Consider the following 26190-nt stretch of genomic DNA (forward strand, 5'->3'; position numbering starts at 1 on the left):
TGCCCAGCCTCAGACAAACACAAGTTGAGGGTATTCTATGATACCAGTGCTCTTCAGAGAATGAAGTCATGAAAGATAAGGTAAGACTGAAGAAATGTCAGAGTGGAGGGGACTAAGAAGACATGACAACTAAAGGCCTTGTGGGGTGCTGGGCTAGATCCTGAACCAGACAGGGGGCGTTAGGAGAAAAACTGGTTGAATGCAAATAAAGTCCACAAATTACAGTACTGAACCACTGTTAACTTCTCAGTTGTCATCACTGTGCTTGGTTATGGTTGATATTAACATGGGTGGAGGCTGAGTCAAGGGTATAAGAAAACTCTATTATTTTTGTAATTTTTCTCTAAGACCAAAACTATTTCAAAATTAAATCTGAAAAAAAGTCACCCAGAAACACTGAGTGTTAACATTTCCGGTGTATTTTCTGCCTGTTCCTTATCTTGCACGGGGTGATGTTCTATGCTTCATATAAGTAAGATGATGTCAGACACATGATTTTATTCTACACCAGGTTTTCAGAGATGTTACCACATTTAAGTCTTACAACAGGCATCATCACTCTCATTTTACAAATAAAGAAATCAAGGTCTAGAACAGGTTAAAGGTCGTATAGCTAATAAAGGCACAGACTGAAGGTTGAGCACAGGTTTCCTAATGCTAAATTCCAGAATTGCACTAAAACCTGATTCTTGAGGAGTATGTTCATCTACTCGTTTACACATGTGTTCAACCACATCCTGCACCTCCTGGAGGTGGAGACAGAGTCTAGGAGACCATGATCCCACCATTAAACTGCTTCCCCACTAAAGGTTTTATGCCTGTAGCCCAGGGCCTCCAGTCACACAGCTTGTCCTATGACTGGGTAGGACAAGGTGACATGCCCCTTCAAGAAAGGACTCATTGCCCAGCTGCAAGGAGTGTGCCTGGATGACAGAGCCCCGATATCAGCATCTTCTGAGTCCAGCTAGGCTTTCAGATGGAGGTCACACTCTTCTCTGGAAGCCAGCATGGTGGTGGTAGAAGGACCTTATACTTATCAGATGAGGGATCCTCCAACCGGCAGTTAGGTCTGGAGCCCCTCGCTGGACAGAGTTGTTGGAGTCTGTCTTGCCTCGTGGTGCCCTCTACCCAATCCTGCTCCCTTTTCTTTCAAAGATGTTCCCCCAATAAACTCTCTCCTTCTGCCTTTCTATCTCAGCATCTGCTGCCCAGATGGATGGACCTGCAACAAACCGTTCAGTACGTTTGTGGACCTTCCCACTGGCTCCTGTGGGTAAACTAACCCAGGGACAAAGGATGAGGTGGTGTTTGTCACCGTCAGCCTGGTAAGCCCCCTGAAACCGACGCTGTGTGCAGAGTTCGGGACTGGCCCCATCTTCCTGATGTCCATGCCCACACACAATCCTGTGCCCATCCTGCCGTCAGACCTGACAGGGATATCACCAACTCCTGCTTGAATGACCTTGAGGATCACGTGAAGATCTGTATGTGGCCTGGATTTCAGAGGAGGTGGAGCAGTGGGTGGAGAATGTCTTCCCTGGGGAGGTTTGGTTGGAGGGTGGGGACGGGCCAGGCAGGCAAGGGTGTGCGTCAGCCTGTCTGGCTCTCCTGGGTGGGGCCAGATGAATGTTTGGGTTTGGGCAGCAGCCGACACAAGCCTCTTAGCCTGAGTCAAGCCTGCTGTGAGCTGGGGATGGAAGCCAGATAGGCTGTGTCGGGCATATCTACTCGGTGGGCTGAGGAAGGGGACAAAGCAGGGGACTGAGCAGAAGACACAGGGGAGAGGGCTGACTTCCAGACTTCCAAGGCATGTGGTCTTTCACGTGCCAGGGCCTGGGGCATGGATAAATGGAAGGGCAGATGAGGTGCCCACAGGGTGGATATGTGAGCGAGAGGACCAGGGCGGCCAGGTAGCCGAGCTCCCCAAGACCAGGACCTAAGGGGTCTTGTCTCGGCGCTCCAGCCTGCTCCTGAGCACGTCAGCCATCTTTTAGACACATGCAGGGGTCCTACAGGTGACCTCAAGGTCTTTCCCCCAGCCCTCTTTAGAGAGCAAGAGAGAGGAATGAGCTTCCTCGTTCTCTCTCAGGAAAGCAGTGTCAGTGAGCAGGTCACCCTGGCGGTGGTAGAGGGCAAAGAAGAGGCCACCAGATGGCCCCACCTGGCAGACCCTGAGGAGTCCGAACCCTTCATACCTGTGAAATTACTCAGCCTAGAATAAATGCATATTATAATTTCAAATGCTTGTCACACTGAGATATTGATGGATGAAATACCATGTCTGGAATTTGCTTTAAAATAACCTGGAGTGGAGGAGGAGCTGAGTGCGTGGGGGAGGGTTTATACAGAGATGAATAAAATCAGATGATGGGGTGATGGGCACCCGAGAAGTTTTTTACTCTTCTCTTTACCTTTGTGCATGTTGGGAAATGTCCATGATTAAGCTTTGATAGTAATCTAGGTAAATCTTTGTTTACCCCTTAGGTCCCTTAATAGCACCTTTTAGTGAACACTGGAATATGTGAATCCAAGTTCACTTCAGTGTAGTTTTTTTCTGTTAAAAAATTTCTAATTGTGGTAAAATACACGTCACACAATTTACCATCTTCAAGTGTGCAGGTCAGTATTGTGCTGTGCTTAGTCACCCAGTCATGTCCAACTCTTTGAGACTCCATGGACTGCAGCCCACCAGGCTCCTCTATCCATGGGAATTCTCCAGGCAAGAATCCTGCAGTGGGTTGCCATGCCCTCCTCCAGGGGATCGTCCCAACCCACGGACTGAACCCAGGTCTCCTGCACTGCAGATGGATTCTTTACCGCCTGAGCCACCTATTGGGCTCCCAATCTCCCCAACCCTTTCATCTTGCCATAGACTTCCCAGATTTCTCTCAATCTTCCCTCACCCCCACACCCAGCCTCCCCTACTGCCCACTGCCCATAAGTCACTACAGCCAAGGACCAGAGCCCAGGTATCGCTGGTTTCAGGGCAGGTTCCCTGCTACACCTTGGTTGGCAGCTGGGCTCAGCCTGGCTGTGGGGCCAGTGGGCTGGCCATGTGGCCTGGACTTCTGGGTGACTTTCACAACGCAGTCCTGCTGGCTCCTGAAAAGCTGAGCTCTCTGCCCCTGGGCAGGCGGCTGAACAAGTTCAGGCAGCTCCCAGCTTCCCCCTCCACCTGCACCTGAGGTTGCCCTGGGTCACGGTCACCAGAGGAGGCTGGTCACAGAAACGGTAGCAGAGGTGGACTCAGGCTCCTCCCCAGCACGGTGACTCAAGGAGGGCAGTCCAGATCCCAGGAGTCCACTTTCATCCCAGGGTGTGGTGTGTGGGAGGCTGAGCGGGGTCCTTCTGCCTCTACCCTGACAGCCACAATGCCCCAGCTGTGACACAGCTCTTGGGTTTAGAATACTCTTGGAGCTGGCAGCAGCTAGAGTGGGCACCAGGAGTTACCTGTTAGCCTGCTCTTGCCATGGTCTGAAATTCTTAGTTGCTGCCTCTCTGGGAACGCCCAGTGCTTCTCCCTCTTCCTTCCTCCTTCAGGCTAGGGCCTGGCCCCAGAGGATGAGAAGGGACAAAAGAGGACAAGGAGTGAAGAACAGGTGGGGGACACACTGCTCTCAAGTCCCTGTATGTGCCAGTTCCTTCCCATGGCTGAAGCCCATGACCTGTTCTGCCTGTTGACAAATGAAGAAATGAAGGCTCAGAGAGGTCACCAGGAAGCTTTAGACTGGGGATTACAGCCAGGGCCACCTTTCTTCATCCTCCTCCTCCTGGTTAGAAAGCAGTCATGAAGAGGCTTTTTTTGCAGGTGGTGGGTTGGAGCTGAGCACAGTCAACCATCAGGTTTGGGGAGGCACCAGGGGATGTGGACTAGGGGCTCAGAACTCATCAGATGCCTCCAGCCAAATGAACCACAGGCGCCAATGCACTGCATCAAGTGCTGCCCCAGTGGCAGAGAATGGGGGAGCAGTTTTGCCTTGGGGGTAAGAGGAGGGGCCATGGGCATGGTGGGTGCCTTAAGTGGATTCTCCCAACAACAAACACAGACGAGGACACGGACGCAGTCCCCAGGGCAGAGGTGGGGGAGGCAGGGGCCAGAGCTGGGCCTGGAGGAGCTATGGGACTAGTCCTGAAGATGGGATGCCATCTCTCAAAAAGAGGATGGTAGAGACAGAATGCGTAGGCTGGAAAGTGCCCTCCCGGGCAGAGTGGGCAAAGGCCAAGGGTAGGCAGCAGGGAGCCCAAGTAGGCTGATGCAACAATCAAGGAGAAAAGTGATGAGGGCAGAGGTGGCAGCCAGAGAGAAAGCAAAAACCCCAGGTCTCCATGGGTGGCTCCAGGGTTTCACTTGGAAGTAGCATGGATGCATGTACCACCCAGCCCAGAGAAAATGACCCAAGACAACATGAGTGCACGCTAGGTGGGAGTCCAGCCGCCTCAAGACAGACTCTGTGGCAAGCATTTTGACCTTCTGATAAACTTTCCCCGTAAGGAGTAGGAAAAGGACAAACTGACATTTACGGATGCCTATTATTTGCCAGATACGGTGGTGGGCACATGCTTCACAGATGATACTTCATTTAATCCTCCCAGCCAAATAATGATCCCCCTTTTGAGATAAGAAAACCAAGGTGTAGAGAAAGAAATGAAATTGTCCAAGGCCAGCCAATTCAGGAAGCGGGTGCATCCAGGGAGCTTCTTTCCATTCCCCTGGCCCCAGGCCCTCAGTGCCTCGCCCCTTGGCATCTGGGCAGTGTGTAGCTTCTGAGTCAACTCCACAGGGATGCCAAATCTGGGGGCAGGTGCCCAGGCAAGGGTGTCTGCCTGGTGAGCCCAGGAGAGTGAGCAAAGTTCACTGCATTCAACCCCCACCCCTGCCCAGTCTGGCCTCTCCCATGCTGTCCAGGTAAGCATGTGGAGGGGGACAGAGGCCTGGTTTCTGCTCAGCCCTCCTTTTTTTTTTTTTGTTTCATTTGCTGAGGCTGCTGGCATTTATTGTTTATTATTGAAGCCACATCAACTCTATGATACACAAATTTGACTAAATGTGGTGGTTGTTGTGTCTGAGAATGTGATAATCCATGGAATGTACAGGAGAAAGAAGGTGGAAAGGCAAACACAATGAGTAGAATATTTTACAAAACTGAAGGGGACCCCAGTTAGGTTAAAATACAGAAGAACATCAAATTAACAAAAAGAATTTCACTTTTGTGCTGTATTTCAAGGATATTTTCAACTTTCAAATTTAACTTGTTTTTGAAGTATAGCTTTACTGAAATATAACTCACATACCATTTAATTAATTCATTTAAATGTATAATTTAGTGATTTCTAGTGGGGTTGTCACCTCAATCAATTTTAGAATATTTTCATCATCAAAAAAAGAAACCTCATGACTGTTAGCAGTAACTGCCCATTTCTCCCAAACTCCCAGCCCTAGGAAACCATTAATCAACTTTCCATTGATTTGCCTATTCTAGACATTCTATATAAATGGAATCATATAATATGCGGCCTTTTGAGACTGGTCTCTTTCACTCAGCTTAGTGGTTTTAACATTTATTCATGTTGTAATAGATATCAGTACTCCATTCCTTTTTACAGTCAAATAATATTTATAGCTATAAATTTCCCTCTAAGTACTGTTTTAGCTGCATCCAATAAACTTTTGTCATTTTAATTCATCTCAACGTATATTCTGATTTCCTTTGTGATTCTTCTTTGACCCATTGATTACATAGAAGTGTACTGCTTAATTTGCACATATTTGTGAATTTCCCAAATTAATTTTGTTGTTGATATCTAATTTCATTCCATTGCCAGAGAACATAACTTGTATGATTTCAGTCCTTTTAAACTTATTGAGGCTTGTCGTATGGCCTAGCACATGGCCTATCCTGGAGAATACTCAATGTGCACTTGAGAAAGACACCTTCTTCTGCTTTTGGTTGGAATGTTAGGTTTAGAATGCTTGGGTTATAGTATTGTTCAAGTCTTATATTTCCTTGTTATCTTCTGACTAGCTGTTTTATCCACTATGGAAAGTGGGGTATTGAAATCTCCAACTATTATTCAACTTTCTATTTCTCAGTTCAATTATATGCATTTTTGCTTCATGTAATTTGGGGCTATATTATTATATTCCCTACTTTTGAAGAATCAGTCTCCTCAGATTTTCCAACATATCCTTGTCTAAATTATTTTATAATTTTATTTATTTTTATTTTTGACTCTGCTGGGTCTTCGTTGCTACATGGGATTTTCTCTAGTTGTAGGGAGCAGGGGCTGCTCCAGATGGTGCACAGAGTTCTCACTGCAGGGTCTTCTCCTGTTGTGGAGCACGGGCTCTAGAATATGTGGGCTGCAGTAGTTGTGGTGCCTGTGCTCAGCAGCTGCAGTTGCTGGGCGCTACAGCACAGGCTCAGTAGTGTGGTGCATGGGCTTTGCTGCTCTGCAGCACGTGGGATCTTCCTGGATCAGGGATCAAACCCTATCTCCTGCACTGGCAGGCGAATTCTTTACCACTGAGCCACCAGGGAAGCCCTCCATGTCTAAGTTTTTATGAGGTAATTTTCAGGAAGCTTTATATGAGAAACTGAGATAACTGTTTTTAAGAATCCATGCCTAGGGACTTCCCTAGTGATCCAAGGGCTAAGACTTTGCACTCCCAAAACAAGGGGGCCGGGTTTGATCCCTGGTCAGGGAACTAGATCTCACATGCCACAGCAGAGACCTAGCACAGCCAAATATTAAATAAATAATAAAATTACATTTGACTATTAAACAATAGTCAAAATTAAGTTGATTTGCTTTTTTATAATACAAATATAACAGAAACAGTCCATTACTTTATAGAAAGTGTTAGTCACTCAGTCGTGTCTGATTCTTTGTGATCCCATGGATTGTAGCCCGCCAGGCTCCTCTGTCCATCAAATTTTCCAGACAAGAATACTGGAGTGGTTTGTCATTTCCTTCTCCAGGGGATTTTCCTGACCCAGGGATCGAACCTGGGTCTCCCTCATTGCAGGCAGATTCTTTACCATCTGAGCCACCAAGGAATGAAAGCTTTATACAGTGAATACACTATTGCTAATATTAATTCTAATATATTTAAAAGGAAAATATTTTAACTATTTTTCAGATTCCAAAACCATTAAAAATTATAGAAATGAAGTATATTAATCTATAAGGATCTGCTATCTTATAATGAATATATAATTCAGGAATAATGAATTATAATTCATCCTAATTTACTTATTAGAGTAGATAATACCCCAAGGTGTATTTTCTTGGATTTCATTGTATTATCTTGTATTTCATTCACTTGGAATGAAATAACACTTTGCCAGCCCACCTTCTTAAAGACCTCAGAAAGGTAGATCAGAGGTTAAAGGCCAAGGCGACAGAGGTAAGAATAAGAGGCAGCCTGCATGGAGGGAAGGAGACTAGTTGAACTGTTAGGTGGCTAGACTTCCAGCTTTCATGTCCAGCTCAGGAACTAGCTCTGAAACATATTTTGGGGGAGTAAGTCACGTGCCTTCTCTGGACCTTAGTTTTTCCATCAGAGGTGGCTGGACTGAGGTCACCCAAAGGGTTCAGTGTCATGCTCTCTGGTTAATGCCCTAAGGGAAGAAGGCCTTCTTCAATGAACAGTGCAAAGAAGTAGAGGAAAACAATAGAATGGGAAAGACTGGAAATCTCTTCAAGAAAATTGGAGAGATGACAGGAATATTTCATGCAAGGATAGGCATGATAAAGGACAGAAACGGTAAGGACCTAACAGTGGTAGAAAAGGTGGCAAGAATACACAGAAAAACTATACAAAAAAGGTCTTAATGTCCAGGATACCCATGATGGTGTGGTCACTCACCTAGAGCCTGACATCCTGGAGTGTGAAGTCAAGTGGGTCTTAGAAAGCATTACTACAAGCAAAGCTAGTGGAAGTGATGGAATTCCAGGTGAGTTAGTTAAAATCCTAAAAGATGATGCTGTTAACGTGCTGTACTCAATACGTCAGCAAATTTGGAAAACTCAGCAGTGGCCACAGAACTGGAAAATGTCAGTTTTAATTCCAATCCCAAAGAAGGGTAGTACCAAAGAATGTTCAAACTACTAGACAATTGCGTTCATTTCCCACGTTAGTAAGGTTATGTTCAAAATCCTTCAAGCTAGACTTCAGTAGTACGTGAACCAAGAACTTCCAGATGTACAAGCTGGGTTTAGAAAAGACAGAGGAACCAAAGATCAAATTGCCAACATCCACTGGCTCATAGAAAAAGCAAAGGAATTCCCCCCCAAAAATCTACTTCTGCTTCATTAACTATGCGAAAGCCTTTCATTGTATGGATCACAACAAACTCTGGAAAATTCTTAAAGAGATGGGAATACCAGACTACCTTACTTGTCTCCTGAGAAACTTGTATGCAAGTCAAGAAGTAACAGTTAGGACTGGACATGGAAAAACTGACTGGTTTAAAATGGGGAAAGGGGTATGACAAGATTGTATACTGACACCCTGCTTATTTAACTTCTATGCAGAGTACATCACACGAAATGCCAAGCTGGATGAATCACAATCTGGAATCAAGACTGCTGGGAGAAAAAGACAGAACAAGGTTTCTGGGAAAAATATCAACTACCTCAGATATGAAGATAATACTCCTTTAACGGCAGAACGTGAAGAGAAACTAAAGAGCCTCTTGATGAGGGTGAAAGAGAGTGAAAAAGCTGGCTCGAAACTCAAAAACTAAGATCATGGCATCTGGTCCCATCATTTCATGGCAAATAGAAGGGGGAAAAGTAGAAGCAGTGACAGATTTCATTTTCTTGTGCTTCAAAATCACCGCGGATGGTGACTGCAGCCATGAAATTAAAAGATGTTTGCTCCTCGGAAGGAAAGCTATGACAAACCTAGACAGTATATTAAAAAGCAAAGACATCATTTTGCCAACAAAAGTCCATATAGTCAATGCTATGGTTTTCCCAGTAGTCATGTACAGATGTGAGAGTTCGACTGAGCACCGAAGAACTGATGCTTTAGAACTGTAGTGCTGGAGAAGTCCCTTGGGAGTCCCTTGGACAGCAATGAGATCAAACCAGTCAATCCTAAAGGAAATCAACCCTGAATATTCATTGGAAGGACTGATGCTGAATCTGAAGCCCCAATATTTTGGCCACCTGATGCTGAGAGCCAACTCACTGGAAAAGACCCTGACGGTGGGAAAGACTGAAGGCAAAAGGACAAGAGGGCATGATAATGTTAGATAGCATCACCAATTCAGTGGACATGAATTTGAGCAAACTCCAGGAGATGGTGAAGGACAGGGAAGCCTGGCATGCTGCAGTCCGTAGGCTTGCAAAGAGTTGCACATAACTTAGCAACTCAACAACTATTAAGCTTCTGAATATGCATGGGAAGATGTGAGGGTGAATGGATGTGGAGGAGAAGGAGAAGGCAATTTCTGGATTAGTGCTGAAGGCAGCTGGTCCCCTCAGCCTCGCACTCCCCATCCAGGTGACATGGACATAATCAAAGGGCTCCAAAAAGCCAGGTAGGAAGGAACATCTGCCAGGCCAGGTCCTCAACTTCTGAGGGGAAGTGATGGGGTGCTCTTAGCAGTATAGAGACCAGAGCCTGTGCAGGAGATTGGGACCAGTAGCCCGGTCCAGGCTAGAGGGGGCCACAGACCTGAGCTCTGTTTCTGTTCATGACAACTCTGCTTGAGAGATGGAGTCAGGCTGTTCTCTACTCCTGCCCCAATCCACTGCACTCCGCATCGTGGTGCCCAGCAGCCAAGGGTCCGCCAGCCTCCCACCACCAGCTGTTGTCTCTGGTTGCAGCCACTTCCTTGGTATTCCATTCAGAGGGGCCACTCTCTGGCCCCTCTCTCCTCCCTGACCTGTTTTTATATCTCTGGGCTCTAGAATATCATCTGATTTCTTTCCTTCCTCCTGGGATGTTCTAAGATATTGAACACCCTTCCCCTCCTACCTCCCTCTGGCTGGGAAAAAACAGACTGGGGGTTAGGGGGGTGGTCAGAAGACTTTGGATTAGTCACTTACCATTGATCCCTTCCCTCTCCTCCTCACGGAATTTCTCGCCAAGACAAGTCAATTCTCTCAGACCATCTCATGAATATCCTTCCTCTCTTCCTCTCCTCACTGCCCTTTCCCTCCGTAGCCCTGTTTCTATTCCCTAACACTCCTCTAATCCATCCTGCCTTCCTCAATCACTTCACAAGGCCTGTGTACTTTCCCCGAAGCCCAGCTTGGTCCTCCCACTCCCCTCTCTCAACACCTCCGAGGCTCCCGTCATCTGGCCTTTCTGAGTCTGCTCAAATGTGCCACCTGTGCTCCGTCCCTCCCACTGACCTTTCTTACCCCAGGGCTCTGGGTTCACTAGTAAGCTTTCTGGGTTCACTAGTAAGATGAAGGCTCTGCCTTCACCGACCATGCCTGCTTTCTCCAGCCATAGGCTCTCGTTCCATCATAAGCACTTTCCTCCACGGAAATGCCTTCCATCCTTCAAGTACCATCTCAAAAGCCACTTCCCAACGAGGCCTTCTTTCAGGTCCCCCCAAAGGTAAAGTGTGTACTTGTGCTAAAGCTTCATATGTAACGCTATCAGACTAGGGGCTCCCCAAGAGCTGATACCCCAAATACTTATTAATGAGTTTTCTTAATTAGACAAGTCCTCTGAATTCTAGTACTTCCATTGTTAGAACACTGGTAAGGACAGCATCGGAGAAGGCAATGGCATCCCACTCCAGTACTCTTGCCTGGAAAATCCCATGAATGGAGGAGCGTGGAAGGCTGCAGTCCATGGGGTCACTGAGAGTCGGACACAACTGAGTGACTTCACTTTCACTTTTCACTTTCATGCATTGGAGAAGGAAATGGCAACCCACTCCAGTGTTCTTGCCTGGAGAATCCCAGGGACGGGGGAGCCTGGTGGGCTGCCGTCTTTGGGGTCACACAGAGTCGGACACGACTGAAGCGACTTAGCAGCAGCAGCAGCAGCAAGGACAGCATGGAAGACAGGGGTTGCAACTGGTGGCCTGTGGGCCAAATCTGATTCAAGGGTAACATGATGTCTTTTTGTTTGTTTGTTTATTTATTTTTGGCTGCACTGGGTCTTCGTTGCTTTGGGCGGGCTTTCTTTAATTGTGGGGAGCGGGGGCTACTCTCTAGCTGCGGTAGGATGGCTTCTCATTACGGTGGCTTCTCTCGTTGCGGAAAACAGGCTCTTGCAGCACATGGGCTCAGGAGTTTTAACGTGTGGGCTCTAAGAGCCCAGACTCAGTAGTTGTGGTATGGGGGGTTAGCTGCTCCGTGGCATGTGGAATCTTTCCAAACCAGGGATCGAATTCATGTCCCCTGCATTGGCAGGCAGATTCTTATCCACTGTGCCACCAGGGAAGTCCTGATGTCTCTCTTTTTTTTAATTGAAGTAAAATTCACATCATATAAAACAAACCATTTTAAATTGTGCAACCACCATTTCTATGTGTTTCCGAAACATTTTCCTCATTGCAAAAGGAAACCCCACATCCATTGTCGACTTAAAAAATATAGTCATAACCTGAAAGTGGAAAGTTGTTTTATTTGGTGGGAATGTTTAGGACTTCAAGCCCAGAGGACGGCATCTCAAGTAACCTTGAAAGAACTGTTCCAAGGAGGCAGGGGAAGGAGTCAGGTTATACAGAAGTTTGCAATAAAGGGAGCAGGTAGCCTTAACATCAAAGATTATTGTTAATTAAGGAAAACTAGATATATCAAGTTAAAGAATCTAGCCCTTTTCTATGTATAGGAAGATGCAAGCTCTGGGCTCACTGAAATCTTTCCTTTCATACACATCTCAGCTATCTGGGGTCAGCATCTTGCTTCTTGGTTTTTTTTTTTACATCCTTAGTTCCTTGTCCACTGCTGGGAGTGACATAGGGAATGACGGCAGCTGACAGCTGCTGGATTGCAGGCACTGTTCTCCCTTTTGGGCCCCTTCAAGCTCAGAAATTCACTTTTGGAGGCCTTGAAATCGCTGACACCCTTATTTACTGATATGGCAGGAATCAATCCATTTTACACCATCAAGCAGTCACTCTTCATTCTTCCCTCCCCACAGCATCTAGACCTAATCTTCCTTCTGCTGGATTTATCTGCTTCATATAAGTGGAATTATACCACATGCAGTCTTTAGTGTCTGGTTCGGCAAAACTGGCGGATCATCCAAATTGTCCTTTTATGGTTGAATAATATTCCATCTATGGACATACCACATTTTGTGTGTTCATTTATCTGTCGATGGGCAATTGGGTTGTTTCCAGCTTTGGGCTATTGTGGCTAGTCTTGCCACAAACACCCATGCACTAGTGTCTGTTTGAATTCCTGTTTTCAATTCTTCAGAGTATATATCTAGGAGTGGAATTGCTGGATCATACCTCACTATATATTTATAACCTTTTTTGGAAGATGTGGTGTTTTCACATTTGAATCTGAATGCCTATAGGTGTCCATCTCTGTCTCCGTTTCCATCTCTTCTATGTCTTACACCTGCCAGTCTGACTCACACTATTTGCCTGGCCCCTGAAGACATCTGCAGACAGTGACTGTAGCCATGAAATTAAAAGATGCTTGCTCCTTGGAAGGAAAGCTATGATCAATCTAGACAGCATATTAAAAAGCAGAGACATCACTTTGCCAACAAAGATCCGTCTAGTCAAAGCTATAGTTTTTTCATGTATGGATGTGAGAGTCGGGCTATAAAGAAAGCTCAGCGGGGAAGCATTGATGCTTCTGAACTGTGTTATTGGAGAAGACTCTTGACAGTCCCCTGGACTGCAAGGAGATCCAACCAGTCTATCGTAAAGGAAATTAATCTTGAATATTCCTTGGAAGGACGGACGCTGCAGCTGAAACTCCCCATACTTTGGCCACCCGATGAGAAGAACTGACTCACTAGAAAAGACCCTGATGCTTGGAAAGATTGAAGGTGGGAGGAGAAGGGGACGACAGAGGATGAGATGGTTGGATGGCATCACCGACTCGATGGACATGAGTTTGAGTAAGCTCGGGGAGTTGGTGATGGACAAGGAAGCCCGGCATGCTGCAGTCCATGGGGTCGCAAAGAGTCGGACACGACTGAGCGACTGAACTGATCTGAATTTGCTCCCCTTAGAAGTCTTTGGTACCAAAAACTCCCACAAAAACATAGCGCCCAATTCAACTGCTAAGGAGCCCGAGATCTTGGGCAAATCTCTCCACACCTCTCGGAGTACTACTTTGCTCAGCCTCGCCAGGGAATAATGCTGCTTACCTAAGGGGAGGCGGCAAGAATCAGGGAGATGATGGACGGAATGCGCCTCTTCGGAAGCTGTCGAGTTCTGGAAACCGAGACAGACGGGCTAGGCTAGAAGAGGAGGAGGCGGCGGGGGAGCGGGGCGGGCTGGACGCCCTCTGGGAGCATAGGCCGCACTTCGTGTTGTAGACCGGCCCGGGTCCGAGCCCGCGCGGCTGGGCGTCCGCGGCACAGAGCGCAACCGGCAGGGGGCTCGGGCGCCACCGCCTCGCGACGTCTCGGCGGGCTAGCCTAGGCTGGAGTCGCGAGCCCGGGCGGGGCTCAGGTTGGCACGCGGTGGGCGGGGGTGGCCCCCGTCCCCGCCCCCCACATCCGGGGGCCCGGGCCGGGCTGTGGGTCGGCCGCGCGCCGGTGAGTCAGGCCGGGTTTTCCCTCCGCCTCTGGGGCAGGATAGCGAGCGCTGCCGAACGCGTTCCTCCCTCGCCAATCCGGCTCCGGAGCCCGCCCGCCCGCGTTTTCCCGGCGCCTGTCGCCTGGCCGCTCCAGCCTGGTTCGCAGTCTCGGCCGGAGCTGGCGCCCTGGAGGAAGGGTTCAAATCCGCGCGCAAGGGAGCTGCAGCGCGCGAGGGGTGCGGATGGGCGCCAGGATGGTGAGTAGGGCGCACCGTGGGGCTGGAGCCGCGGCCCGGGGCTGGACTCGGGGGGTGGGGCTGGCCGCCGCCAAGGTCTAGCTTTCCCGGCGACCTTGGCCAAGCCCCCAGCCCTACGCGGGCGAGGTTCCCGTCTGAGAAGTGGGCAGGGGTGGCAAGGTGAGGTGTGCGCCCAGCTACCCCTTACTTCCAGACATCGAAGCACCGAGGTGCGGGATCGGGGACCGTCCGCGGGCAGGGAAGCTGTGCTGAAAGGGCAGGCGACAGGTTACGTTCTCCTTAACCCATGCAAAACGTGCTTTCCTTGGAGGAGTTCCTGGGACCCCTGAACCACCACTGGGGTGGGGCAGGTGCCCTTGGCGCGGGAGTCTGACCTCGGCTTCCGTGCCCACAGCCCATCCGTTCGGGGTAAGTCTTAGAAGCCTGGGAGAGACATCCCCTCCCAACCCTCAGGTAGCTTGGGGACCTCCCCCAGTTCTGGGGGAGCCCTCGCCTCTGCCACATCCTTCCGTGGAGATGCCAACCTCCACCTTCCCTAAGAGACGGCTTCCTGCCCTCTCCTGCCCCCTCCGGGATACCACCTTCCTCCACTATATGAGCCCTGTATATAGCTTGCTGTCAGGGGTCCCGTGAAGAGCGGACGCTCCCAGATCCTGAGCACCATCCCAGTCTGGCCACAACCTTCGGCCAAAGTGAGGGCCCGTCTGGAGCCGGGCGGAAATCGGGGCCGTGACTGCGTCCGGAAAAAAGGACCGGGACCTGTCATCTCCGACGCGGCAATCCCTCCCCCCCCCCCCCACCCCGCCCGCCGCCCCGCCTCCCCTCCCGCCTCCACGAGCAGACCGGGTCTCTCCTGGCTTGCACCGGGGGCTCAGCCTGTCCCGCGGCCGTGGTGCTCTGTCCCTGAACGGCCCAGGGAAGGAGAGAGGCAGGAGGCCGTCCTGGAACCGGTGATCTGCTTCCTCCCAGAGCCCTCCTGGGCAGGGCTCCTCTCCTGCCGACTGGCTGTGTGTGGGTGTGTATGTGCCAGACTGAATGAGTGCGGCCAGTCTGCTCAGGCCACCGCCTATGGAACTAGCAGCTTCCAGGGCTCACAGTGCCCATGCAGCGGTGTTTCCACTATTTCTACCTGACCCAGGGGCAGGCAGTGGATATTCCAGGCTGAGGGGACTGGGATCCAAACCAACCTGGTTGCAGGTACCCTTGGGAGAAGCAGGTGTGGGGAGCTGAGCAGACATAATCCACAGCAGTGTGGGAGCCCAGGGAGGGCAGCTGGTAACCCCTGGCTGGGACAGCCTGGGGCAGAAGAGGGGGTCTTGCCTGGGGAGTTGGGATTGCTGGTCATGTGGAATCACAGGCAGCTCACTTCTTTTTGGACTTCAGTTTACCTAGCTGTAGGATGGGGTAAGTGCAACTACTGTTTTACCTGCCTCCACGAAGCTGTCTCGGAGATCAGATGATGAAATGAAAGGGCTGATAAAAACTGTAGAGCGCAAGTGACTTAGTGATACTAAGAATCACTCCAGCAGGACTCTGCCTCTTCATGAGTTGAAATGGGGCTACAGAATGCCAGCCTCTCCCATCTCCTCCCTGGGCCCCTCTTACCCACTGCCCCCTCTTTTGGAGCTGGGACATTCCAGTCTCATTCCTCAGGGGCAGCTGCAGTCACTCCCCTCAGCAAAGCTGATCCTCCAGCAGGTGGTGGGACCCTCCCTGGGGCTAGGACTCACGAGGGGCTAAAGGCAGTCAAGGCCAGACTGGGAGCTTCCTACCCTAGTGCTTTGGGCACACTCCAGAGGAGATGCACAGTGGGGTCAGGGCAGGCTTCTAAATGTAGAGAGCCTATGGACTTTTTCCTGTGCAGCTGAACATGACCTTAGGCACCTTATTTTACCTCCTGGGCCTCAGTTTTCTCCTCGGAAGTAGGGGATGACACTCTTCCTCTCCCATGTGTGTTGTGAGCACGTGCCAGGCCCAGCATCAGGCTGACCCAACGAGGCACCCACTAAAGGACACCAGGATGCCTCCCTGAGTGTCCTGTCTTTTTCTGCTTCATGGCCAGGACCGTATCCCAGCCCCATTCTCCAGTCTCCACCAAGAGTTGGTCTAGAGAGATGCTCCCAGTGTCCAGGCTGTCTGATCTTGGAGTAGATGGAGGGGAAGGTGGAAACAGGAGTAAAGGGACCTTGTTGGGACCAACTAGGCCTGTGCAGAATAGGGCCTACGTGACTAGCTGAAAGCTTGCTGGCAGAGCAGTGGGGTGGTGGCTGTGAGGTTCTGCTCTGTGCAGAGCTCTGGGCCCCAGGCACGTCATGAATTCTGGGTAGAGAAGCCCAGGCACTTGGAGGAGGAGGCCCTGTTTTCCCCAGTGGGGCTGCAAGGCACTTGCTGTCTCTCCCTCCCTCCTCCCCCTCCACATCCTCTCCTGCACAGCTGCCCTGGGCCAGTCCCTGGGCTTCCAAGCAACGGGAAGGAATGTGTGTATTGGGGGATGTGGGGAAGGCAGGGGAGGTGGATGGAGTCTTTTAGGAAAAAGGACCATCCCCAGATTGAGACCTGAGCAGGGTAGAGCCTCCTGAAAGCCAGGGCCCTTGGCCCAAGGAGGAGGAGCTAATAATACAGCCTGAGAAATTATCTAGGAGGGGTGGAGAGAGGAGGGGGGAGAGTGGGGGCCTTAGATAAAGACAAAGGGAAGGGCTGTTGCTGCCCCTCCATGTAGCTCCGGAATTAGTTCAAATTGCTCAACTCAAGTGTGAAGAAAAGCTGATCCCATGCCCTCCTTTGCCACACACACATACACACACACACACACACACACACACACACACACACACTCGCCTCCATCTAGCAGCCTCGGGGCTAGGAAGGACAGCTGGGTATTTGTGTGTGGAAGGTGCTCAGTGCAGTGCGGATGACCTTGAGTGTGTGTGAGCCTCGCTGCGTCCTCTCACAGAGAAGCTTCTGGGCCACTGGTGGCGCCGACTGGACTGCAGTATGTGTGTGGTGTGCGTGTTTTGGCCCATGACTGCTTCTCCCCTGGACCTGGGACCCTTTGTGGAGGGTATGGGGTGTTGATTATTACTCCCTGAGACAGGAAATGAGGCTGTGGCCAGGGGAACGTGAAGCAGTGTGTGTTTGGGATTGAGTGGGCATGTTTAGCTCCCCTTGCCACCATCCCTGCCCCCAGGCTCTCACCAGGCTTGCAGCTCAGGAGCCCTTTCACCTCCCTGTCCCTGTGCTGGCTGTCACCGGCAACCCAATAGGAAAGCAGAAAAAAGTAGAGTCTTTCCCATTTGGGGGAAACTGAGGCATGGTCAAGGGAGGTGTCCCATGGAGAGATAATGTAAGGGTGGGCTGGAGACCAGATTCTCTGCTGTCTACCTCCCCAAGAAGCAGTGACAGGAGTTCGGTGGGCTTGTCTGTTGCTTGGTGGGCTTGTCATGGTGAAGGGGTGTCAGAGTGGGAGGCAGGATGCTTCGATTCCAACTCTTGGGTTGTGGGTGACATTGTTGGTTCCCACTAGACATTTCGAGTCATTGTACTGTAATCACAGGCCAGCATCTCACTCTGACCAGCTCTGTGACCTTGGGCAGGCCACTTCACCTTTTGGAGCCCCATTGCCCTTACCTAAAAAACACAGACAGTTAACCATGTGCCAGGACTCTGTGAGACCCCTACGCAGGGCTGCATCACTGTAGGTGCCCAGCACCTGTCATCCCTTATCTGGATGACTCCCCTAACCTTGTGTGGCTTGTGGCACCCCCAAAGAGGTTGAGCTGTCTGGGGACTGGAAAGGGAAGCTTGGGAAGGTTTCTTTTGCCCAGGGTAAGGTTGAGGACCGCAGGGTGTAGGGGCAGGGTCGTGCCTTCCACCCATCTCCCTCCCTCCTCACAGAGAGCTTTGTCTTCTATAAACACAAAACCTGGAAATGGTTGAGGAAGATGGAACCTCCTAACCATTGTTTGGTGTGGGAGTCTGTGTCCCGGAAGCATATTGGATTGGGGCAGTTGGGGTGGGGCACATTGGACTTGTAGCTGCATTGTGCCTGCTGGGTGTCTGTTCAGGAATGGGAATAGCTGGGTAGGAAGCAGAGAAAGGGGCTTCTCTGGTAGCTCAGCTGGTAAAGAATCCATCTGCAATGCAGGAGACCCTGGTTCGATTCCTGGGTCGGGAAGATCCTCTGGAGAGGATACCCACTCCAGTATTCTTGGGCTTCCCTGGTGGCTCAGATGGTAAAGAATCCGCCTGCAATTCAGGAGACCCCGGTACGATCCCTGGGTTGGGAAGATTCCCTGGAGGAGGGCATGACAACCCACTCCAATAGTCTTGGCTGAAGAATCCTGGGACAAAGGAGCCTGGAGGCTACAGTCCATGGGGTCGCAAAGAGTCGGACATGACTGAGTGACTAAGCATAGCACACAGGCAGAGAAGGTGGCATTCGTTCATTTGCCAACTCCTTTCTGAGCGATTACTGTGTGCCAAGGACTGGGATGGACACAGGGGATCCAGCGGGGCACTGGGGATAGGTCCTGCCTTCCACAGTGTGGTCCCAGCACAGGTGGGAGGCAATCCATAGCCCCGTCACTTGGGCACTCCCCGGTGGTGTTAGTGTGTCTACCAACTAAGCTCAGCTTCAGCTAGCCCGTGTTGACGCTGGCTGTGGGCCAGGCCCTGGACTGGGCATTCTATCCTCTAATCTTAGCCAGTCCTCCCAGCATCCATGAGTGATAAGAGTTGACATAGTCATCATCCAGATGGGGAAGCCAGGATCCACACACTGATTGGTTCCATACATTGGGTCAGGACTGGGGCCCTGATGCCTGGCAGTGGGCTTTGAAGTGGCAGCATATTAGAGGGGCTGGCAGGGGCTCTGGCTGCCCCATCTCCCTGCCTCCTACCACTGCTCCAACATGAACACCTGTTCCGGAAACTGTGGCCATTGTTCCTGCCATCCTTCCGTCCCCTGGCCCCTTCCTGTTTGTATCCGTCCTGCTGGAGCCCCTAGCCCCACCCGTGCCAGGCGCTTCCCTTGGGAAAACTCTGAACCTCTGCAGGAAGAGGGGTTGAATGAAGTTTTTTTCCCCCTCCCAAGGGAAGAAGAAGGATTGGAGCTTCTGAGGCCACTGGTCTTGGTGCCCTGTGCCCTCCGCCCACCCACCACGTTGGGTACCTGGCAGGAGAATGAACAAAGTTAGAGTCAGAGATGGATTCTGCCAGCCCAGTCCTGGGAGGGGCCCCTATCCTGCTGCTTCAGGTCCTGGTCCCCCTGTGACCCCAGTCACACACTGGCCCCTCGTCAGAACTAGGGCACTAGACAGGTAGCCTTGGGACTTCTCCTACTTTCTCTAGGAGTCCTGTTCCGGATTCTCTCTGGAACCCACATCGGCCACTCCTGGGTGGGCTGGGGTGGGGGAGCTGACACAGAGATCAAGCACCTGCTTCTAGGGCATCTGGGGAGTTGGGCAGCAAATGCGTACCTGCCCCTGATGGAGCCTCCCAACCCCCAGAAGCAGCCGCCTGTGCCCTGGTGAAACTTCATGGCCACAGCCCCAGGCCCTGCTGGCATTGCCATGGGCAGCGTGGGCAGCCTGTTGGAACGGCAGGACTTTTCCCCTGAAGAGCTACGGGCGGCACTCGCAGGATCTCGGGGCTCCCGCCAGCCTGATGGGCTCCTCCGGAAAGGCTTGGGCCAGCGCGAGCTCCTCAGCTACCTGCACCTTCCCAAGAAGGATGGCAAGACCACCAAGCGGGGCCCTCGGAATGAGCCTGCCGACTATGCCACCCTCTACTACCAGGAACACCCTCGGGCTGGTGACTTCAGCAAGACCTCGCTGCCTGAACGGGGGCGTTTTGACAAGGTGTGCCTCGGCTCCTCCCCTCCCTACTGTGGCAGGGTGGGGAGGGGGGCTCTCCTTGAAGACCCCGAGGCTGGGATAGGACATGGAAGTCTTGCTGTGGGCTGGCCTGGTGACATGTACCCTTGTTCTCAAAGGGGATTCCCAGGGGTTTCGGGAGGGAGCACCAGAGAGCAGTCAGCCCAGAGCCTCATCCCTGACCTCTCTTTCTGGCAGTGTCGCATTCGCCCATCAGTATTCAAGCCGGCCTCGGGCACCGGGAAAGGCTTCCTGTCCATGCAGAGCCTGGCGGCCCACAAGGGCCAGAAGCTGTGGCGCAGCAATGGCAGCCTGCACACGCTGGCCTGCCACCCGCCCCTGAGCCCCGGGCCCCGGGCCAGCCAGGCCCAGGCCCGTGCCCAGCTGCTGCATGCCCTCAGCCTGGATGAGGGCGGCCCTGAGCCCGAGCCCAGTCTGTCTGATTCCTCCAGCGGGGGCAGCTTTGGTCACAGTCCCAGCACTGGCCCCGGCCCGTTCAGCTCCTCCCTGGGCCACATTAACCATCTTGGGGGCTCCCTGGACCGGGCCTCACGGGGTTCCAAGGAGGTTGGGCCACTGGCTCTGCTGAACTGCCTGCCCGAACCACCGCCCCCCTACGAATTCTCCTGCCCCGCCGCCGAGGACATGGGGACTGTGGTGCCGGACACCTGTGAGGAGCTCAAGAGGAGCCTGGGTGAGGAGGATGGCGCCAATCCCTTCACACAGGTGAGAGCAGCTGTTGCCTGGGCCACCTGTTCTGTCCCCTGGCATTAGCGTACAGGGCAGACAGAGGGTCGCCCGCCAGCTCTCCTGCAAGGCTCCAGGTATACGAGGGTAAGGAAGAGAGAGATGAGTTTGCTTCTTTCCCCAAGCCCCACATGACATGGGGATTGGTGGCCCTTGCAGGAAGTTGTGAGGGAGGGAGACTCCCTGGGAGGGCTGCGTGCTGGGGACACTTCACCACCAGAGGATACATCCTGGGTTGGGGCACATGTGTGCCCAAAGCATTGCACCCTGGACCCTGTGGTGTTGAGACAGAGGATATCAGAAGCAGCTGGAGCGTTGGAGGAGCGGGCCAGCCATACAAGTGCAGGCAGTTGGTATCCAGGGGGGCAGGGCGGTGTGTGGATCTTGGGCCATGGCAAGTACTCTTTCCCCTGGGCAGGTGCTGGAAGAGCGCCAGCGGCTGTGGCTGGCTGAGCTGAAGCGCCTCTACCTGGAGCGACTGCACGAGGTTACCCAGAAGGCCGAGCGTAGTGAGCGCAACCTCCAGCTGCAGCTGTTCATGGCCCAGCAGGATCAGCGGCGCCTGCGCAAGGAGCTGCGAGCACAGCAGGGCCTGGTCCCGGAGCCCCGGCCACCAGGCAGCCTCCCAGAGACCGATCCTAGTGCGCGAGCAGAGGAGGAAGCCCGCTGGGAGGTAAGAGACCAAACATTCAGAGACTCCTGCCCCCACTGCTGTCGTGCCATCCTCTGCCTGCCCTCCGACCGGTCCCCCCCTTACCCTTCTTTCCTTGGCTCTTGCCCGTCCCTGTCCCCCTTCAGGTGTGCCAGAAAACAGCAGAGATCAGCCTCCTGAAGCAGCAGCTGCGGGAAGCCCAGGCGGAACTGGCTCAGAAGCTAGCTGAGATCTTCAGCCTGAAGACACAACTTCGGGGCAGCCGGGCACAAGCCCAGGCCCAGGATGCAGAGCTGGCCCGGCTGCGAGAGGCCGTGCGGAGCCTGCAGGAGCAGGCCCCTCGGGAGGAGGCCCCAGGCAGCTGTGAGACCGATGACTGCAAGAGCAGGGGGCTGCTGGGGGAGGCGGGAGGCGGTGAGGCCAGAGATGGGGCTGAGCAGTTGCGGGCCGAGCTCCTGCAGGAGCGGCTCCGAGGCCAGGAGCAGGCGCTGCGCTTTGAGCAGGAGCGGCGGACGTGGCAGGAGGAAAAGGAGCGGGTGCTGCGCTACCAGCGGGAGATCCAGGGCGGCTACATGGACATGTATCGCCGCAACCAGGTGTTGGAACAGGAGCTGCGGGCGCTGCGGGAGCCCCCCGCGCCCTGGAGCCCTCGGCTTGAGTCCTCCAAGATCTGAGGCCCTTGGAGCAAGCTGACAGCAGAAGCACTGTCAGAAGATGGCTTGGATAAGCCCACCCTGAGATGGCCAGCCCCTTCCGTACATTGGTCTGGGGTGGAAGCTGCTGAGACCAGCCAGGGATGGAGAGGCTGGCCGAGAGGAGGGATCCAGTGGGGTTGTGGGCTGGATGGGGTACCAGTAGCAGGAGGAGCCAGGGCAAGGTCCCCCCTGGCTGAGGAGTCTCCAGGCAAAGCCCAGCCCTGGAGTAGGTGTGACCCAGGAAAGGAGGTTTGGAAGTGAAGAGCCCTGTGAAGCAAAAAGGGCCAGTGTGAGGAGGGGAGGCTGGAATGGGAACTTTGGCCTCCCCAGAATAAAATCACATTTTCTATGAGGAATTACCAGGTGATAACGTCAGGCCTGTCCCTGGCCTGAGTGCAGAGGACTGTGGAGGGTCCGGTTTGGGGGTGTTGGCCTGGACTGTAGCTCCACCATGTCCATGATCGGCAGGCAGGGTGTACCCTGCACCTCTGTGTGCAGCTGCTGGACAGGCACGTTGGGGAGTGGAGGAATCCTTGCTCTGGCACCACAAAGTTTCTTAGCTGCTATGTGAGCTGAAATTCCTTTCTTTAGCATCAGTGAGATTTTAATAGGGAACAATGCCAGGGAACCCAAGAAAACAAAGGGGCAAGACAATCAAGGCATTGCTAGAATATGAAATGTCCTCTTGGTAAAAAGTCTGGGCTCCTGGGTCCCAGGCCAGGCTGGATGTGGGGCCAGCCTAAAACAGCTTCTGCTGGAGAGCCTTAAGCCTCCAGTAGTCTGCCCCTCCCAGAACTTGCCTCCCACCTTTCTCTCTGGCTTGTGTACCCCTATCTCCATTGGGATGAGGGCCTGGAAAGATGCAGGAAATAAGGCAGAGAAAGCTCGATAAAGAGCTGGAACTGCAGCAGAGAATGTGGACATTTCCCCGTAGGCATGGGGGGCCATGGGGTATTGGGCAGGAGTGTGATCTGATTTGTATTCTGGAAAGCTCTGTCCTGGGAGGAAGCACCCCTGTGCCTGGCCCTGCATTGCCTGATCTTTGCTCTTAGCCAAGGCTTGCTGGTCCTTGGCCCCTAAAACCCACTCGCATCCTCTCTGGACCCTTGCTCCCTCCTGGTGGGTTACCTAGAGCACAGAACCAGTTGGGCTGTGCAAGTGGCATCTCCCTAGCCCTTGCTGTGAAGCTGGGAGTCCTTACGGATGCGTTAGTGTATCTGCTGCCACACGTGGAGCACTTCCTCTCTGCCTGGTGCTGCATTAGGCTGTCAGGGTCTGGGGGCTCAGGGTCAGATGAGATGTGCTTCCTGCTGCAGGGGAATCAATACACAGATGTCTCCCTCCCAGGTTGCCTGGTGGGGCAGGGGCCACCTCTGATCTCCGCAGACACTCCCAGTTTGCTCCCTTTGGCTGTGCTCTGCTCCTTCCCTGGCCACACCCGGCAGCCCCCTCAGGTGGGCCCTGATGGTGGAGTGGTGTGCAGGGGATGGACGCAGCTGTGGAGTGTAAGCCAGTGGGCTCCGCCCTTTTAGGGAGGAGAGTGGGGTGTGTATGTTGTCTGCCGTGGGGATAATGTGTTTATGTCTGTGTGAATGGCAGGTGTGAACAGTAGAGATGTGCTGTGGGTGGTGGGTGTGTCTAAGGGGGTGTGTTTGGGCCTTCTGGGTTGGGGCTCCTCCCTCTGTTCCATTCTTTCCCACCCTTCTCAGCCCCTTTTAGTCCTGGCCAGGCTTGACTAGAGCTTGTAGCCAGGTCAGATCCCTGGGCCTTGCTGAGAGCTATCTGGGCTCAGCCCTGAGCCAGGTCCTCTGCCTGGGAAGGGAAAGTAGGGACACCTGGGTTAGGCAGGTCTATTCTTCACAGGCCTTGATACTCATTTTACACACCCCACCCAATCAAGCTTTCTGGGTCAATGGTTCCTCGAAGGGCCCTCCAGAGCTCAGTGCTAGCCTGAAGCCTGGCTCACCCCATGGGCTGGAGCTGGTCAGGCTGGATACCCATGTGGTCCACAGTGGCTGGGGTCTACTTTTTGGTGTCCCAGCTCTGCAGAAGAGCTCCCCACCCAGCAATTAGGGAGCTGGGCCGGCCAGTACAGCCAGCAGGGAGTGGGTGGGCGGTACCAAAACTTGGCAGCTGTGCCAGAAACCAAGGCCAGGCCCAAATGTAGGGGGAGGGCGCAAGAGAGCTGAAGCTGGGGCGTCTCAGAGGGAACCAGATCCTGTTAGCTCATCGCTGCCAGGAAAACCAGTTCCCTGTCCCCAAGCCGGCTGGGCAGCTCTGGGGCCAGCTGATCACAGGTGCCACTGTAGTGGTTACACCTTGGGGCAGCCCCTCCATCCTGCCCCCAGTGGATCTCTCAGCACCCCAGCTGTCCTCCGACCCCCTCCCCCAGCAGACTAGGCCCAAGAGCTGATTCTTTCCAGAACTGAGACTAGCTCCCTGCACTTGTCTCCCTGCCTTTGGTCCCTCTTGTTCTCAACTCGATAGTGTGTGTCCTCCAGTGGCTCCTTGGGTCCCTTAGCCTATCACTTGAGGCTTCTGACAGTCTTGCCTCCAGGGTCACTGATGGTGGTACCCCTCCTAATCCCAACAGCCCTCTGGGCCCTTGTTCTCCAGGCAGACTCCCCCCGACCATGATGCTCAGATTTTCCCTCCTTAGGGAAGCCTTCCCTGAACTCACACCCTGTCCAGGCAATTCCTTGCTCCCTATGCCCGCAGCCCCTGTTTCCCTCCACCAGCTCTGTCTGTTCCTTTGGAATGGTCAGTTTGCCTCTGTTTTCCACTGGGCTGTGGACATGGCTGGAGCAGGGCCACATCTTCTGTTTTCATCCCCAGAGCCTGCTGTGGTTCCAGCCCAGAAAGCAATGCGGGGGGGGGGGGGAGGGGTGGCTTTGGAGTCGAGAGACTAGACCCCTTCCCTGACTGGCATGGGTTCAAGCTAGAGGTGGTAGGGGGAGGTGGCAAAGGCTCAAATGCCAAGCGTTCATTCACCTTTTGTGCCACCTGGTCAAACCAGGTCTGTGCCAAGCACCACCATTCACTGCACAGTGAAGCATTGAGTGCCTCCTTCGGGGAGGAAGCTGAGGTGGTCAAGGCCTTTGCCCCTGTGGTCCTTTCCAGCGGGTGAGGGAAAGAGACAACACATACGGGTCCATAGTAGTGACTGGGCCAGAAGAGTGCCAGCATTTCAGAGGTGGGGACAGCAAAGGCACCTGCACAGTGGTGAGCAAGCCAGCAGAGCACGCAGAAGGCAGAGGGAGTCCATCTGGGGGACTGAGAGTAGATTTCTTTGAAACTGGTTGGCTGTGGGTATTAGGGAAACATTTCCCAAAGAGGGTATAGACCCTACAGTGACTATTCAGATTGCAATAATCCACCATTCTAGTAGGTGGGGGCTTAGCCGTCTATATTGGGTTCAGAAAAAAATAACGTGCTATTTCTTGTAGAAAAAAACAAAAAATATGAAATAATGCAGTAAAAACAAAAAGTGAAATATGTCATGAGAGGTGAAGTTTGAACGACAGGAGTTCAGAGGAGAACTGGCTCACTTATCACTCCAGGTGGTGGGGTGGGGCGAGGGGACAAAGGTTGACCAAATTCTGGGCAGGTACTTCCAAGCTTTCTGACTGCACCTTCTGACTGTGTGCTTCCTTGTGCAGCCAGTTCTAGCAAGAATCCTGCTAAGTTAGGTTAGCCAGAGTCTCCCATCTTCTATGTCTGAACACCCTCCGTATTCTAATCCGGTTCCTCCACCTGCAGCATCTCCCACATTATGTCTGGTCACTCTGGCCTGCCTTCATTGAGAATTCTCTGCAGTCATTTAGCCAGTTCCCCCTGCCCCCTGAGGTTTCCTCTTAGTAATTTTTCATCCACTGACCTCCACCCTGCACCTTGGCCATGAAATATACTTTTCCTTGTATTTGGAATTGAGGCCACTCTCTGACCCTTACATAAAATCCCATTCCAGTAGCCTCCACTGAATAAAGTCTTCCTTACCACTCTAACACACGTCATGGCAATTTTTTTTTCTTTTTTCTTTAACAGAGGCAAGCTTCCCTGAGGAGGAGAAGTTGCTGCGGGTGGGGTAGGATATTTCCTGTGGAGTAGGGTGGGATGAGGGCATTCCAGGGTGGGCCTGGATTTCATCATGGGGAAGTGTGGGGCAGGTCTGCAGAGGGTCTTGTCTGGAAAGGGATGAGAGGAGGCAAGACAGATACTGGGCAGCCCGGCAAGCTGGCACAGAACTTCACGTCCTGTGACTGTGGGTGGATCCCTCAGGC

The 26190-nt window shown here is 52.6% G+C and overlaps 1 protein-coding gene and 1 long non-coding RNA gene across 7 annotated transcripts in view; one reads left to right on the plus strand and one right to left on the minus strand.

The window, feature by feature from the left end:
* LOC109561916 (uncharacterized) overlaps window positions 1-13604 on the minus strand; it is a 71545-nt gene extending 57941 nt beyond the window's left edge. For all 5 annotated transcript variants that reach the window (XR_011567625.1, XR_011567624.1, XR_011567623.1 and 2 more), the window contains exon 1: window positions 13313-13604. This is a non-coding gene — a long non-coding RNA (uncharacterized lncRNA). The remainder of the gene's footprint in view (window positions 1-13312) is intronic.
* A 148-nt stretch (window positions 13605-13752) lies between these two features.
* N4BP3 (NEDD4 binding protein 3) lies at window positions 13753-25914 on the plus strand. Of its 2 annotated transcripts, none has more exons than XM_019964742.2 (5): window positions 13753-13943; window positions 19451-19801; window positions 20015-20542; window positions 20982-21236; window positions 21362-25914. In XM_019964742.2, the coding sequence occupies exons 2-5, from the start codon at window positions 19481-19483 to the stop codon at window positions 21887-21889; spliced, it is 1632 nt and encodes a 543-aa protein (XP_019820301.2). In that variant the 5' UTR covers window positions 13753-13943; window positions 19451-19480; the 3' UTR covers window positions 21890-25914. The 2 variants fall into 2 exon arrangements, with proteins under 2 accessions (XP_019820301.2, XP_019820302.2); XM_019964743.2 differs by having other exon boundaries at window positions 13806-13943; window positions 19454-19801.
* The last annotated feature ends 276 nt before the right edge of the window (window positions 25915-26190 follow it).

Source organism: Bos indicus, chromosome 7, assembly GCF_029378745.1.
Source record: "Bos indicus isolate NIAB-ARS_2022 breed Sahiwal x Tharparkar chromosome 7, NIAB-ARS_B.indTharparkar_mat_pri_1.0, whole genome shotgun sequence".
NCBI lineage: Eukaryota > Metazoa > Chordata > Mammalia > Artiodactyla > Bovidae > Bos > Bos indicus.